This window comes from Aethalodelphis obliquidens, unplaced genomic scaffold, assembly GCF_003676395.1.
Source record: "Aethalodelphis obliquidens isolate GAN/ISIS:26980383/991018 unplaced genomic scaffold, ASM367639v1 scaffold8, whole genome shotgun sequence".
NCBI classification, from domain to species: Eukaryota; Metazoa; Chordata; class Mammalia; order Artiodactyla; family Delphinidae; genus Aethalodelphis; species Aethalodelphis obliquidens.
In genome coordinates, this window is record NW_020837952.1 from 23,099,410 (window position 1) to 23,117,284 (window position 17,875).

The window sequence follows — 17,875 nt, forward strand, 5'->3', positions numbered from 1 at the left end:
TGGGAAAGGAAGGAAGAAAGAAGTGAGAGCAAGCTGACTGCAGATAGATACGAGTGGCTGATTATCTTCTCTGTGTAAGGAGAGGAGAAGACTTAGACAAGGCAAAACCCATTTTGACAGACCCACTCAAAACTACCAGAGCTAGGGCTTCCCTGGTGGCGCAGTGGTTGAGAGTCCGCCTGCCGATGCAGGGGCCTCCCATGTGCCGTGGAGCGGCTGGGCCCGTGAGCCATGGCCGCCGGGCCTGCGCGTCCGGAGCCTGTGCTCCGCAACCGGAGAGGCCACAGCAGTGAGAGGCCCGCATACCGAAAAAAAAAATATATATATATATACATATATATACATATATATATATACACATACACACAAAGAAACAGAGCTAATACATTCTCTCCATAGTCACAGAAGTGAAATAATGTTATCACATATGGCATAAACCTTACAAAAATGAAATTATATTTAATATAAAAGATCATGAGATCTGCATGATGGAATATTACAGTTCTTAAATACATTATTAGTCATCGCTTTTTCAAGTTTAACTGTAATGAAATTTTAATCAGTTTTCCTAAATTTAATCTTGATCCAAGTGTTGTCACCATCTACTACCCATTAACCTTTGAGGAAAGGTGCATGAAGGTAGGAACCATACCTATTTGTTTACCATGGTATATTCAGCATCTGGCACATAGTAGGCACTCAATAAGAATCTGCTGAATTAGTAAACTGGAAACACATAATTAGATCAGATTAAAGATAACAGTTTTATTCAACAAGCACTCCCGAATACTTGGTATGAACACAGCACTGCCTGGGGTGTTACAGAGAACTACTAAAAGTAGAAGACACTGTCCTTATTCACAGCTAGGTGCACAGTATTATTTGCATTTATAAACCTTTAAGATAAAATATAAACATTAAAAAATTCATATTAGAAATAAATACAGTCGTCTCTCGGGATCCAAGGGGGGTTGGTTCCAGAACATTCCCCCCCTCCCGAGGATACCAAAATCTGTGGGTGCTCAAGTCCCTTATATAAAATGGCACAGTGTTTGCATGTAACCTGTGCACATTGTCTTGTGTACTTTAAATCATCTCTAGATTACTTATAATACCTAATACAATGTAAATGCTATATAAATAGTTGCCAGTGCACCTGGCAAATTAACGTTTTGCTTTTTGGAACTTTCTGGAATTTTTTTTCCTGAATATATTCAATCCACAGTTGGTTGAATCCACAGATGGAGAACCCAAGGACTGGAGAGCCAACTGTAATTCTCAAATTATTATTATTATTTTTTAACATCTTTGTTGGAATATAACTGCTTTACAGTGTTGTGTTAGTTTCTGCTGTATAACAAAGTGAATCAGCTATACGCATATGTATATCCCCATATCCCCTCCCTCTTGCATTACTACTGAACTCTGGCTATGCACCAAATATAAGAAAACTCAGCAAATACATGAATTAGTTTTGCAAGCTCTTAGAGGACAGGAGAAAATGATAGCATGAATTTCATATCCTTTCTGGAATTAACTTTCAACTAAAGAAATGAAAATAAGTTTACAATGCACAAAGCCACATTTATGGTGACATACTCATTGGTGTATGAATGGGGAAAAAATCTATCCAGGCTCTAAACAAGGGGCCACAAAAAAGTAAAAACTAATTTTACTCACACTCTGAGAAAAAGAAAATGAGCCTTTTACTCACTGCTATAGAAATTATGAGTAGGAAAATAAATCATTTTAAATAAAGCAAATAATGTTTTATATTATAAACAATTAAAGTAGGATGGCATTTGAAGACCACATCCATATCTGAGATTAAATTACTCTATTAACTAGATACAGAAAGGCAAGGGAGAAGGGATGAAGAGTGAAAAAAGATACAGAAAAGTAAAAAGGAGCTATAAGGAAATACCTTCCCCCAAATGCACAGACTAACACACAGCAGAGACACAGGGATACTGAGGGGGAAAAAAGATACACTTACTCAGATCTTGGCTTCACCCATCCAGAAGGATTCCTCCTCAGAACTGTGCCATAATGTAGTCTCTAATATTTGTGTCTGAATGTGTGCTGGCCTTGTGTACTTCTAAAGACTTTTTAAGTTATGCTGTTTTCCTAACTAGACTGAATTAACTTGAAAATCAGTGGTCACATGCCTGCCTTGCTCTATGGCTTGAGTTGGATTAAAACTTTGGTTAATAAAAAGCTTCCAATTTTATAGTTCCTCTTCCGAATCTTGATCATAAATTTCCTGAGGTTGTCTCTTAATATTGATTACCAAGTCAATGGTTAAAATGTTTCTCAAACACTGAAGAACTGAAGTTAGTAACTGGTATTTACCAGCAACTGATTCCAAACCTGTCTGGTTGCTTATCATGGGTTGATTGGTTTGCAGTGCATGGAGAGCTCTTATATATATTTGTGGAAAGCTGTAATTTCCTTTCTTAGACTTATACAAGATTTTGGGAACGCCTAAAAGTGCATTAGCAATTATCATACTAACCATGGTTTCTTCTGATTGCTGGCACTTTTTGGCATAGCTGAGAAGATAGTAATGCAACAAGATCTCAAAATTACCACCCACTGGCAAAACACAACCAGCTGGTACAGATGAGAAACAGTAACTCTGGGAAGTACACATCTCTAGTGACTTATATCTCACTGGTAATATGCTCCCCTTTCTAGCATTTTTTGTGACTTGTAAATTTTCATAAGAGATTTCTCTTCTAGTATTTTCTGTTGTTGAGTTAGCAGAATTACTCTCAATAAATGGTTCATGGTCATCCATTATCCTGGCTTTGTCTGGAGAGAAACATCTCAGTGTTGCATCTGTCTGGTATGTATCTGTTAGTGTCACTGTTGGTGTTGAACACAATATATTTGTTTCTAATTCTACACTTGGAACTACCAAATTTGAATATGCTTTTAAATATGTTTGAGTTTTTGCCAGTTCATCTTTGTTCTTTACAACTGTGTCCTGATATGGCCTTTGTATTGAGCCATTAACAATTTCTGGTAAGTCATTAATTTCTCTACTATTCTTATAAATAAGAGGACTTGAAGTACAATTTTGGTCACTGGCTTGTGTCACATAATTTAGATCAAGGTCTTTAAATAATTGCCGAAGCATTTTAAATGCCCCATGTAAAGCAACCTCATGTTGTTCAACAAGACCCTGCACTGGACCACAAAGAACTATACAGTGTGGTGTAAACGAACATGTGCTAATCAAGCCAAGATGAACATACCTTTTGGATCTAAGAATAAAGGGCTTACAAAATTTCACCATAGCAGTGTTAGAGAGTTCATACTGAGAAGAAGCCTGTGGTACTACAAAGGGAGCGAGACCAGTGACTCTCTGGATAAGAGAAAGTTCTTCAGATGATAAACACTCCACCACGGATATGCCATTCAGTCCTGCACAATAAATTACTAAGTCTGGTTGTTTCACAGTAGATAGGAGCAATTTTACATTCTGCTTCTGTAAATATTTCATTATCGCTTTTGTCCTTTCTGTAATCCAAAATTGAGATGTCTGAAACTGTGCTTCTGAATTTAGAATAAACTCTGATCCAAAAGTTGAAAAAAGAGGCTGAATGGTTTCTATTACTATCACTATTCTTATGTCACCGTCTGCTGGACAGTACACGGAAAAGTCTCTGGGAAGCACAAGCCCAGCTATGATCCTGGAATCGGAAACAGGAAGGCCCGTGACACCAACTTTCAACTCGACAAAACAGTCATCCACTAACTCAAGTACTTCTTCAAACCCACTTTCACAAGCTGTACACTTGAAAAAGTAGTCACACATCAACTGTGATACAAAGTTGTGATTATTTCTTCCCACTCTTCCACAAAAGTATGCTCCTAAGAGCATCTCTAAAGAGCTCCTACACAATGGTCTCTCTTTGGTGGATGAAGAAAAGATGGACAAAAAGTGTCTACTTAAGTAATGGTCCATAACGTAGTCTAATATTTGTGTCTGAAATGTTAGAAGAGCTTGGGAAATAAACTTCCACTGACAACACTTTTTCCAGTGCCTTCCATGGGTTTGAATATTTTCAGAAAAGAAAGAATCCTTTTCCTTGTCTGTGATTGCATGAAGTCCTCTGAGTAAATGGCAAAGAAAGATAATAAATGTTTTAGCACCATCTCCTGTTTTTCTTAGATGACTGGAAACACATGCCACCATCATCCTGTACAAGAAAGAAAGAAAGCAACTCAGATTCTCAGAGGGCTGCCTAAATCAAGTTGAAACCATGTTTTTACAGCTACAGGCATAAAACGAGAATACTGTCTCTGTGATATCCTTAGTTTTAGTTTTTTCCTTTTTTAAGTTACTTTGTTCTACTTCAAGATTCTAGGGGTTGGGTCGAGCCGGAAGGAAAGGAGTGAGACAAGCTCTCGGCAGTTGTTAATGATTCGATGTCTGGGAATGTTCCCTCGGGCAGCGGGCAGCGCTCTAACTCTGAGCGTACACTGGTCTCGTCCAAGGTCAGTTCTTCCAGGAGCATAAGCTCAGGGACAAGAAGTTCAGGGAGATGGACTGAAGGTTGGAGTGCGGCACCTGAGTACCTGGTTATAGGATGCTCTAACGGTCTGGGGCGTGACACGCAAGTACCTGGCTATGGGATGCTCTAAGTGTAGCGCCTTCAGGAGGCGGCCGCCATCCCGGCTGAGCAGCACCTCGCCAGTGGGCTTGGTACACAGAACTTGCCGCCCTTCGGGCCCCAAGCAGCAGCTCACGACGGTTTCTAGCACTTCCGCCACCTGCAACGCGGCCCTCACAGATCCCGCAGCGGCCATAGCCCTTCAGCTTCCAACAGCTTCGGGTCGCCGCCTGTAGAAGCCCAGCACGACCAGGAGCGGGGCGCAGGCGGAAGCGGAAGAGGCGGGGAGGAGGCCGGAAGCCGGTGCTGCTCGGTTTCTTGGTTGGGCGAGGGTCTACCTTCCCGCCCGCTCAGTGGGAGAGCCCCGCCGTTCTGCCAGTAGGAGCTAGCGGTTCAAAAGCCCGCGAAGATGGGAAAGAGGTCGGGGCTTCTCGGGAGCTGTCCCCGGACAGGAAACCGCAAGCCCTTCTCCCCCTCCTAGGTGAATTCATTCCTCTTTCTTGGAGGCTTCAGCTGCCACCAGATCCCTCCGTCTCCCAGGAACTCGGCACGAGAGCGGAGGGACTGGGCACCGCGGCTAGAGCTCGGTTCGTTCCTGACCTCCCTCAAAAGTTCGCTGTTTTGTAACAAAAACCTCTGCCTTGGACTCGTGCATATCCTGTCCACACTCTGCATCAGCGGTTCTCTTTCGGGTTGTAGGACAGATGAGGAGGCCCTGGCTACAGTCACGAGCTGCAGGCTTCGTGCTTTCTGCTGGGGGCTTTGCCACATTTCCTGGGCTTAGGTATCACTATGAAACCCACCACAGTTTAATTTTTCTTTAGCAGAGGTGATAGATGTGAACACTTAGCCACATTGGTAATCAATAGGATGCTTTAAAAACACAGTGACCGAAAATTACTGGACACAATCCGACGGCAGAAAAAACCATACTGTTAAGCAGAAACAACATACTGTTTCGTATACTGACACACACATACCCTCTCTCTTAAGGATGAAATGGTTAAGAGCATAGGCTTAATATTTAGACCTGGGTTTGCGGTGCCATGTACTTATCTGTGACATTCTTTTGTCTCCGCTTTTCTCATCTTAAAAAAAAATGGTGATAATAGATAAGTAAAAAAAAAAAAATCAAGGTTTTAAGGAGGGTGAGAATGTTTACAAGGCGTTTTTTTTGTTTGTTTTTGCATGGTGCCTCGTAGGTACTAAGCACTCAACAAGTACAACATACTCAACAAATTGCTGTGACGTGTCACCACTGTAGGGGCCCACTATCTCCACAAGAAAGGGATATTTTGTAAGGTGCAAAAGAGCTGATTATCATAACACAATACAGGACACCTATTAGAGTGTGGTCAACATTAGTAAGAAAATTATTTACCTTGTAGATGTTTCATTGAGGTTGAACAGTGAGGGCCTGTTTTCCCTACCCCTTATTCCTATGCATAGGACAGAAGAAGCCTGTCAGCCCTCCCCTTCCCCCCAGTAAGGCAGAACCAGCTCACTATTAACCAGAAGGAACTGGATCCTGAGGGGTGCAAATACAGGAGGGGAGGATGATGGAGGAAAAGAGGAAAACTGAAGAGGAATGATTTCTTGGAACATGTGTGATTTTGACTCAGTATGGACTAATAGGTGATTTGCGGGGGGAAAAACTTTTTCATGTGGGTTTTGTGTATATGCTTGTGTAATGGCAAGTTTCTTTTTCTTTTTTTAGGCAGCACCACGCGGCTTGTGGGATCTTAGTTCCCCAACCAGGGACTGAACCTGGGCCTCAGCAGTGAAAGCACCAAGTCCTAACCACTGGACACCAGGGAATTCCCAAGGTTCTTTCGTTCTTACCCATCACAAAGGGGTTACTCGATTTGAGCAGTGGATTTAGAAGTAAAGTCAGAGTTCTATTTAAGTGTACAGTGGAAAGATAATGGACATTGAAGTCAGACATGGGTTCAAACTTGGGCTCACTGTCACTCTTACTATGTAGCTTTTAGAATCATTTAACTTCTCTGAGCCTCAGAATCTTCATCTGTAAAATGTAACTTCCACTCATCTGAAGGTTATTATGAGTATTCAAGAAGAATGAATATGAAGCATCACGTAAAGCATACATTAAGGATTCTAGCTGTTAAATCCCTTCCAAGCCCTTCACCATCCTTCACAACTACCCCCCCCCACAAAATTATTTTTAATTAAAAAATTAAGACTAAATAATCTGGTCACCATATGTTATATTCAGTCGTTTGATCAGTTTACTCTTTTTAAAAATTTTATTTAGAATGCCTACTTGTCGAAGTTAGCATCATTTTACAGATTAGAAAAATTCAATTCTTTTGTCTCTGCAAACTTTTATAATAGGTTAGGAATAACAGATTAGAAATGTAATACATTACAAAACAGTTGCCTATGACTATCTGTACATTTACTATGCACCTTAAGGAAAAGAATTTGACAGTGTGCTGTATTTACACTGCAGATAACATCCTTTTATTCTATTTTACAAAACTGACCAGTGGTAGTATTTGAATTTATAAATGGCCATTAAACAGGATATTTAACTTAAATGAATAGTTAGCATGCTAAGAAGTGAAAATTTTCAACTGAAGTTCTGTGGCTCATCAGTTCAAATGTTTCATGGCATTTTTTCTTTAAATAAATTTCAATGTTGTAATACTAAAATAATTTTACATAATAAGTGCAGAAAGATAAAATTTTCTAAATATTTTAGAAAGTATATTCACATTCATTTTGTCATGGGTTTCTTGTGGTTCTTCTAAATATGTTAATCATATTAAGGAGACACTGGTCCTATACAATTTTAACAGTCCATCCTTCAATTAAAAACTGTAACGAAACAAACAGTATGTTAAGAGTAACAAAAAGCAAATTAAATATACTAAATTCATACTACAGGTAAACAGAATGAAAGCAAATTACATAATAGTGGCAGGTTATATACATTTTAAAGAATCTTTTTCTTTTTTTTTCATAATTTATTTTTGGCTGCATTGGGTCTTTGTTGCTGTGCACAGGCTTTCTCTAGTTGCAGCGAGCAGGGGGCTACTCTTCGTTGCGGTGCACGGGCTTCTCATTGCGGTGGCTTCTTGTGTTGCAGAGCATGGGCTCTAGGCGCGCAGGCTTAGTTGCTCCGTGGCATGTGGGATCTTCCCGGACCAGGGCTTGAACCCGTGTCCCCTGCATTGGCAGGCATTCTTAACCACTGCGCCACCAGGGAAGCCCAAGAATCTCTTTTTCCATGTAGTCAAATAAGATAGAGGTTGAAATGTAAACTTAGTGATTTGTGTGGGGTTCCCCCCTGACCCCACTATGGTTCAATTTGGAAAATTTGGTATAAACGCTAATTTTAATATTTTATTTCTATACATTTAACATAATTCAAAATAATCTGCAGCATCATGTATGGCTCATTATCACTGTATGTCTAACAAACAAAAAAAACCCCAAATATATTCATTGCTCACTAGAAATGCTAAACACTGGAAAAAATGGAATTTTATACATTTTTTCCTTAAATATTTGACTAAGATATTCTTCAGAAAGTTAAAACTGCCTTCTCCACATAATTTTGTGTGTATATGGCACGAGTTGACACCCTAAAACAGTGTGAATTCTATCAAAAAGGCACTGTTTACAATACGCAGAATAATCTGACAGGTCTACTTCAATGATGTCTGAAAGTGAAGGATATATTTGAGATAGGTAAATAGACAAAAACCCTTATAAAAGTACAGCATTACTGTTTAAATATGCTATAGCTATATAAAAGGAAATTAAGTGACAGAGAAATGACCCTTTTGTGATAATTAAGACTATAAACACTTTGAATCACATTATAGTTCTGTAACACAAAAATGACAAAAAGTATTTTCTTAAAGGCACAAAAGCGTAAATACTAAATGAGGGTTTTATTTTACAAGGCCAATTGTTTCAATGGAATGGTAACAAAGATTACACTGTATAAGTAATACAAAAAAGTACTGACATGAAATATAAGTAAAATATCTATTGCTGAAACTTATTTCACATGCTGTATTTATTATCTTTTCCCGGGCCAGCTACGTCTCACTAAATGGTAGATAACTGAAGGCATAGTATATTTAACAACTAAAACAGAAATGCACACATCAATAATTATTACTCATTTAAATTTTCAAGTGAAAAAATAAAATTTTTGATCAAATGAAAAAAAAACGGTCATAGGTCTTAAATCCTAAAAACCACCATGAGGCTCTCAGACAACTGGGAACTGTAAATCACAATTTTTATGAATCCATTGTGAAGAAAGATTAATCTCAGGTGGAGAAGTCAACTACATATATGGCTAAATACAAAGTTAATTGTGTGTTTTAAAGTATTCACATACTAAGCCTAGTATAAGCACTGATCTAAAACTAAGCCACCTATTCCTGAGTTTTGTGTTCAGTTCACAGAAAGGAACTCACACAAATAAAAACATAAGAAGACTATTAGATTAGATATATGCTTTTAGTGTATAAGAAACAGTCATGAGTAACCCTGCTCTTTCTCATGAAATAGTTTTTGACTCCTTGAGTAATAAGAGCCCATAACACATTTGCCCTAACAAGAAAATATACAAAAGTAAATAACTACCTCTCCAGTCTTAGAAGATAACCATACAAATAAAACACTGTTTAGACCAAATGAAAGTAACATGACTAAAGTCCCAAAGGGGAGTTGCCAACACAAAATATAAGTTTTCAGGGTTTAATAATGAAATTATTTTGTGATCAGCCAATCAACTTATATAAATTAATACTAATTTAAACCATAAAAAAGGATCAAGTCGTACAGTATTTACAAAATATATATCAATGAATAGGCAGTAGAGCATAACATTGGTAACAGAAAGTGAGTATAAAAATTATATCAACAAGTATGAAATACAAACAAAACCCCACCTATTCTAGTGTAGTCACATTATACCTATACTTATACTGGGTGTAGGTATATGTTATTTACGCATAATCTATTTAAAAAATGTTTTCACACATACATATGGAATACACTTTTTTGCCAAAAATACATGGGAAATAGCTCTTCATAAAATCTAAGGATATTTAAGATAGCTATATTGGTTAGGTGGTAAAAAGCAGGCCCTTTTAATCATTTTCAATTTTCATAATTTAGCAATCATTCCTTGATTTTATACTTATCATGGCATAAACATTTGATTGTATTTTTACTAGTGTCTCAGTCTCTTCTTAGTCGAAGGCAAGTGTAGCCAGAGCAATTATTCTCTCTGACCTTCATTTTCATTTCAAAAGCTACTTTCAGAATTCTAAGATACATAAAGGAAAAACATTAAACTGAAAAAAATATTTAGGAAAAATGTTTGCCTGAGCCTGAACAAAAGGAATCTTGAGGAATTGTGGTTTTGCCACAGACTGCAGTTACTGAGAACAGAGAAGGATAACAGAGAATTAAACTTGAGAACTTGATGCTCTTCTTAGATGCTCAACTTATTGCACATTTTAAAGAAACCAATTTTAACATACACATAAATACCACCACACGAAGTGTCTTTTCTCATTGTCCTTCTCTTTTTGGCTTTTGAAGTAAAATATTGGTTATATATATATTTTCTATTCAACTGTTTCACTGAACACACTAGAATCTAAATGAAAGCTAAAATAACTTTTTCATAATGAAAAATCATGACTATCAGCATTTCATACACCCTATAATTCCATCTCTAAAATTTGGCCTATGTTATTGGACCAACTGAGTTTAAAAAAAAAGAGAAAGAAGGACAGCAATCAAGTTTGACCACACTTTTTTCAGCAAGTGCTTAATGGGGTGTTATACAGGTATGACAGGAAATATATAATCAGTAGATCCGAGTACCAGGGTTTTTTTTGTTGATATACACATACATATATTTATACCTGTATCTATAAATATTAAATTCTAGGGCTTAAAAAAAATCTTGTGTAAACTTTTGATAAAGCAGTTTGCCACCTTGTCTCTCAAATCAATTTTGACCACAATTTTTTTTTTTGCTGTTTCTAAGAAGACAATTGAACTGAATGCTTTAGAAATGATTTTTTTTTCACAGTACAGTGCATTGAACTATTTATGTCTATTATCCCATCATTTCCCATTCTGTAATTCCTTACTGATAGAAGTTTTGTGCCGGTTTTATGAAGAAAATAGATTGCTACACATATATTTATAAGATTGATAGCATTTTTGTTATGAATGACATTAATGCTATATATTTCATAACACGAACATACCATAGACTACAAAGACTACTGTAATGTATACATAAGACACAATTGTGTATACATGTGGATTTATTATACTCACATGTAGACACAGTCTCACAAAAGCTAGAAATGTTCTGGCACTTAACACATAGTTCACTTTAATAACCAAATAGAATAGATCTTATTTCAGGGTTAAGGATAGAAGGTAGGAAAAGTCAACAGTTCTACATATATTTCTAAGGTTTTCTGTTTTAGAAATATTGTGATGTTTCAATAAAGACCAAAGCATCTTCAACATTGGTCCCAGGCCAAATATGATCATTCCAGTTCATTGATTCAATGGTAAAGAACTTCTACTTAAACATGAAGTTTATTATGACTTGAAGCAAAATCAGGAGAAAAATGATGAAGTAGTCTTTTTGTTGCAGAAAATAATCCGTGGCAGGTGTGCTTGAAATTAAATGATTTCGAAGAGCCATAATATTTCTATAAAAATAAGCAACAATAAATTTAATAATTATTTACCAAAAATGTTAGCAAAGAAATCACAATTTGATATATGATCATTGTATAAAATTCAATTGTATAAAGTTCCATCAATTACTACCACCTGAACAGGGAGCTGATTATGCTTTGTGGAACCACTATTAGGTCTTGCCTAATCTATACTCTGCACTGTACCAAATATATTACTTAATGATGTGTGTTAAACATAATTTTTAAAGTTTGATGACTTTAAAATATATCACTTTCTTTGTTATCACAGTGGTTTTAAAACAAAAATTTTGCTTCTTAGTTGGCCCACTAAGGTTCTTTTATCTTTCTTTAGGAGACAAAGGCAGAGTTGGAGAAAAATCCTTAATTCACCAGGAAAAAAGTAATACAACAAATATTGTGACATTCCTAACTTGAAGAATGCTCTGTAGGCATTTCATATGCTAACAAAAAAATGTTAATTTAGTCATAAAATGAGCTTACATTATCCTCATGCCACTCTAAACGCTTTTGGCTAAAAAGAGCTGATTAGTGAAGACGTTTTTCTTTTTGACTTCTTCTATTGAAGTGTTTTATGAGTATAGAGAAAGAAAGGAGGCAAATATGAACAAGTAGGCTCTTTAATTTATAAATATAATTAAGTTAGGAAACTCAAGCACTTTATATAAGGGCTGATGATACCAAGATGCAGAAGACACGCTCCCTGCTCTAAAGAAGCTCACGGTCCAACTGGGGCAGGGTGGAGTGAGGGAACAGACACACACAATTAGCAACTCTATAGCGCAGTAAGCTCTCAAAAAGACTGTGTATAGGGAGCCATACGAGCCAAGTGGAAGGATTAATAACTACGGGGCAGAGTGATTAGAAATGTTACAAAAAGGGTGACATCTGAGTTATATTCTGAGGGATAAACAGGGATTTTCTTGAGGGGCAAGGTGGGAGGAAGGGCAATCTAAAAAGCGGATTCAGTGTGGGTAAAGACCCAAAGACGAGATAGCACGGTATATTCTGGAGATGTGAGGAGTTTCATAGGACTAGAGCATGAGTAAGTGTAGAGGAATGGTAGGAAATGAGGCTGTAGATGAAAACAGCAATTAAATGTAAGCCATAGATCACCAAGAACAGAAAAAAATATCTTAAAAAAAAAATCCTCCAGGACATCTAGCGCTGAGTGCTGAATACACAAAAGAAGGTTGGCTAATATTAAAAAAACTTAACATCTGATCTAGCAATGGGAGACAACCGATCTGAACTCATGCTAGCCTTACCAGTGGAGCAGGATCAGGACCCCTTCCCTCCCAAGGAACTTCCCTACGTGTTATGACCGTTAGTTGCTGGATCTTGCAGAGGTGAGTGAGGGGATGGGTCTGGGAGTGCACAGGGAACACTTGAAGGTCTCAGGGTAGTGGCTATTTGCCCACTGTTATGGAAGTGTTTCAATATTTTAACAACTGGTACATTCTAATTAAAATCAGCCATGTACAAAGGAGACTGGCTTTCTCAGGAACCACCCCACTTCCACATTCAACCCAACTACATTCCTAGTATGCTACAGCAGTAAGATGAAGAGACTCCAATTCCAGTTTCACAGATGAGACAAAACAACCTCCCCATCTCTCCCAAATATTTTAGTGCTGAAGGAATTTCCTAAGTTTCAGTAATCAGGTGACAGACGCCAAGGTTCTATTTTAGCTTAGCAATGTTATAAAAATGTAAAGTTTGCATATGATTTCCTACATAACAGGATTCTTAACTCCTCTAGACTCAAATGAATAGTCACTGTCGTATGTATTACCTTTTAATTTCTTCCTGTGTTTGTTTTATAGATTCAATGGAAGTTTGAATGTCTCCCAGTTCTATCCCTTTTTTTCTTCTTGCACTTGGTTTTACTGATTGAGCTAAAAAGACATTTAGAATAAACTTGGTGAAAACAGTGAACATATTTAATTATAAACAATCTAAATTTCAGATTAATGATTCTCATGTAATAATTTTCCTAGGCATTATTTTTATGGCTTAGAGACTAACATACTACTCCTAATACTTGGCATTTTTGAAGTTTCAATCATATTTCAAAACTAGAACACTATAGATATATTTAAAGTAACCACGAATTAGTTAAATTTTGGATTGAATCAGCTTTATTTTTTAACCAATTAAAATAGACAAAAATATTTCTTTAAAAATACATATATTGGGCTTCCCTGGTGGCGCAGTGGTTGAGAGTCCGCCTGCCGATGCAGGGGACACGGGTTCCTGCCCCGGTCTGGGAAGGATCCCACATGCTGCGGAGCGGCTGGGCCCGTGAGCCATGGCCGCTGAGCCTGCGAGTCCGGAGCCTGTGCTCCGCAACGGGAGAGGCCACAACAGTGAGAGGCCCGCGTACCGCAAAAAAAACCAAAAACCAAAAACCATATATTAACTTGGAGGAGGTATTACTCTCTTCTGCCTCTTGCCTATTTGCCTACATCTGAAGAAGTCAGCTTTTTAAGCTCCCTTTTCAATTTTTTAATTAATTGTTAATGTTATCTTTATTCCTTTAGTAACCCAAACTTTAAACCTTTTCAATTGGTTTAAATATCTCTTCTACAAATTTTTATTGTCAACTAACAAAGTGTATGGTATTTTTAAAAATCCCTTCTCATATCCATTCCTTCCTTTCCATTTTTGTTCAGAGCTTAACCTCTCTCCAGATCTCAGCTTTCTCATTTGTAAACTTGGGATAATAATAATACTCAGACTTCACATGGTTGTAGGAAGGTATGTTTAACCACCAGTTTGGCCCACATTAAATACTCAGTAAATGTCAGCTGATACATTATAGGTAATATAGTGGAGTGGATAAGAGAATGAATTAAGGAGCCAAAATATCTGCATATATATATATATATATATATATATATATACTGCCTCATGGGGCATACGACCTTGGGCAGGTTAACCCATGTCTCACTTTCCTCTTCTGTGAAATGGGAACAATAGTATAACTAATACTCCTTTTGAGCACAACAGTACCATGTGACTCCTACTTTTAGAACTTTATTCATTTTATTCCTCTTTTATTCCAGTATCGTGTCCACTCACCAGCATCCCTCAAGCCTAGATTGCTATAAACCATTAAAAATCCTCATAATTCATCAGGGTTCCTTTCCTCTAAGGACCTTCCCTCAAGCTGAATTCAGCCCCCTTTCCTTTAAACTCTTTACTATTTGTCATCTACTAGTTTCTTAGCATTTACCATTTATTCACCTCTAGTATTATCTCTGTAAAACTGAGTTCCCCAGCTTAGTGTGAACTTAGTAGAGACTACGGTTTTAAGAAAACTTTATTTTCTCATAATGTCTCAGACATTACCTTAATCCTTGATTATATCTCAGTGTAGTTCAAGACAGTTTATACATTATCTGACTTAAACAAGAATGGCACACTAGTAAATTTAGTTCATAATTTGATATAGTTATATTTTTACTTCTGTGACTTCTAAACACCACAGTAATTTATTATGAAAATAAAAAACTTTTCTGAAGCATGGAACTGAGACCCAAACTCAAGAAATGGTGCCTGTGTTGAATCTAGGAAACCAGCAACAATTTTTCAGAAGCTAACAAGGCATAAGAGCTAGCACTGCAGTGTGGTTCTTGATTTGCATGTTTCCCCTTTTTTCATTTCCCATGCCTTTACCCTGTGGCCTGGTTTTGAAATTTATAATCTAAAATAGCTTTTCTTGTACATCATCCCTGCCCCCACAAAAACTTACAAATCTCCTTGAGTTAATATGAAAAACCATTTTCTTATATCAAACATAGTATAGTAATATACTTTAAAAAATTTAGACTCTTATAGTCAATAGTCTACAATAAATATTTTTACCTTCACTTCCAGATGAGTCCTGGATATCAGGTTCTGGGGAGGAATAGCCTTTTGCCACTTTCTTCTGTTGCCTGGTTGGCTTATGTTTCATTTTTGGGACACTAACCTGAAAAAAAAAATCATGCTATTATGTGAATTTGCACTGAATTTTGTAATTAAAGACAATGTTGTACAACCGTCAAAACTGTTCATGGGCACAGTACTTGGAAATAAAAACAAAGATGAAATAGTCTAATTAAGACTTAACAAATATATACTTATACAAATTGTTTAATTTTAATAAGAAACATTAATTTGGCACAAACATCAAAGAGTATAAGAAAATATACAATGAAGAGTTTCCTTCCCACTCCTGACTCATATCCACCCAGTCTCTCCCCCACTAAAAAGATAGTCAACACTATTAGTTTGTATATCCTTCAAGAGACATTTTTATGCACACACAAATAAGAATATGGATACCTCGCTTTTCTAACTGCACCAGTTAGTACATCTAGTTGAATGTTAAAAATAGTGCTCTTTTAAGATCATACTTATCTTGTTCCCAACATAAGAAACATTCTCAGTGAATGATGTTGGGTTTCCAATAAAATTATTTAGATTGCTTACTTTTAATAATATCTGGATAATGTAGAAAGCATCTTATAATAAATGGAAATGATATTATTATTTATGACTAACGATGTTGAGCATCTTTTCATGTGTTTGTTGGACATGTGTGTATCTTCTTTGAAGAAATGTCTATTCAAGCCCTTTGTTCATTTTTTACTTGGAATGTTTGTCTTTGGTTGTTAAGTAAGGAGTTCCATATATATTCTGGATATTAAACCCTTACCAGATAAATGATTGCAAATATTCTCTCATGTTGTCTTTCACTTTGATAATGTCCTTTGATAGACAAAAGTGTTTAATTTTGATGAAGTTCAATTTATCTATTTCTTCTTGTTGTTCCACATGCCTTTAGTGTCATATCTAAGAATACGGTGCTAAATAAAGGGTCATGAAGATTTATCCCTGTTTTCTTTTAAGAGTTTTATGGTTTTAGCTCTTATTTCAGGTTGTGGGTCTACTTGGAGTTAATTTTTGTATATGGTTTGAGGTAGGGGATCCAACTTCATTCTTTTACATGTGGAAATCCAGCACCATTTGTTAAAGAAGCTTTTCTTTTCCCATTGAGTGGACTTGACAACTCTGTCAAGGGTATTATGTTTTTAGATTCCACATATAAGTGATATCATATGATATTTGTCTTTCTCTGTCTGACTTACTTCACTTAATATGATTATCTCTAGGTCCATCCATGTTGCTGCACATGGCATTATTTCATTCTTTTTATGGCTAAGTAATATTCCATTGTGTATATACACCATATCTTCTTTATCCATGTATCTGTTTTAGATATTTTCTTTGTGGTTATCATGAGAATGACATTTATGCCTAAATTTATTACAATCTAGCTTGAATTGATACCAACTTAATTTCAATAGCACACAAAAACTTGGTTGCTTAACAGCTCCATTGCCCCTCCCTATATGTTTTTGTTGTCACAAATTACATCTTTATGCACCATATGCTCTGTAACATAGATTTGTAATTATTTTCATTCATTTAATCTTTCAAATTCTGTAAAAAATAAGAAGTGTAGTTGTAAACTAAAACTACAATAACACTGGCTTTTATATTTGCCCATCCATTTACCTCTACTGAAAATCTTTATTTCTTCATACAGCTTTGAGTTTCATTTCAACCTGAAGGACTATTTTAGCATTTCTTATATGGAAGGTCTAGTGGTAATGACCTCACTCATCTGGAAATGTCTTAATTTCTCCCCCATTTTTTTTTTTTTTTTTTTTGCGGTACGCGGGCCTCTCACTGTTGTGACCTCTCCCGTTGCGGAGCACAGGCTCCAGACGCGCAGGCTCAGCATCCATGGCTCACGGGCCCAGCCGCTCCACGGCATGTGGGATCTTCCCAGACCGGGGCACGTGGGATCTTCCCAGACCGGGGCACGAACCCGTGTCCCCTGCATCGGCAGGCGGACTCTCAACCACTGCGCCACTAGGGAAGCCCTCTCCCCCATTTTTGAAGGACTGTTTTGCCATATATAGAATTCTTGTTTGACAAGTTTTTTCTTCCAGCACTTTAAATATGTCATCTCATGCCTTTTGGCCTCCATGGTTTCTAGTGAGAAATTGGCTACTATTCCTATCAAGGATCGCTTATACGTGACAAGTTGCTTCTCTCTTGCTGCTTTCAAGATTCTTTTTGTCTTTGACTTTTGACAGTTTGCTTATAATGTCTTGGTGTGGGGGTCTCTTTGAGTTTATCCTATTTAAGAGTTTGTTGAACTTCTTGGATTTATAGACTCATATCTCTCATTAAATTTGGGGATTTGGTAGACTTTTTTCTTTAAATATTCTTTTGCCTCTTTCTCTTCTTCTTCTCTTTCTGGGACTCCCTTAATGTATATGATGATCCACTTGATGGTGCCCTATAGGTCCCTTAGGCTCTGTTCACTTTCTTCATTCCTTTCTTTCTGTTCCTCAGACTAGATAATTTCAATTGTCCAATCTCTGAGTTAGCTGATTCTTGCATTCCACCTTCTCCAAATCTGCTGTTGAATATCTTAGTGAATATTTC

The 17,875-nt window shown here is 36.9% G+C and overlaps 2 protein-coding genes across 7 annotated transcripts in view; both read right to left on the reverse strand.

Moving 5' to 3' along the window:
• BBS10 (Bardet-Biedl syndrome 10) overlaps positions 1-7,667 on the reverse strand; it is a 17,468-nt gene extending 9,801 nt beyond the window's left edge. The window contains exons 1-2 of one of the 2 annotated variants that reach the window (XR_003432903.1): positions 4,634-7,667; positions 1,997-4,208 (exon numbers count right to left, since the gene is read on the reverse strand). Coding sequence is in view for 1 of the 2 variants with exons in the window: in XM_027107073.1 (XP_026962874.1) it covers positions 2,228-4,208; positions 4,634-4,818 (2,166 nt within the window). In the remaining variant the exon portion in view is untranslated. Of the gene's footprint in view, positions 1-361; positions 4,209-4,633 lie in introns of those variants that run through there. The other variant, XM_027107073.1, reaches the window with a different exon arrangement.
• Positions 7,668-8,526: 859 nt separating this feature from the next.
• OSBPL8 (oxysterol binding protein like 8) overlaps positions 8,527-17,875 on the reverse strand; it is a 191,162-nt gene continuing 181,813 nt past the window's right edge. For all 5 annotated transcript variants that reach the window (XM_027107075.1, XM_027107074.1, XM_027107076.1 and 2 more), the window contains 3 exons: positions 15,236-15,341; positions 13,161-13,263; positions 8,527-11,356 (listed from right to left, as the gene is read on the reverse strand). In XM_027107075.1, the coding sequence (XP_026962876.1) occupies positions 11,224-11,356; positions 13,161-13,263; positions 15,236-15,341 (342 nt within the window). In that variant the 3' untranslated portion in view covers positions 8,527-11,223. The remainder of the gene's footprint in view (positions 11,357-13,160; positions 13,264-15,235; positions 15,342-17,875) is intronic.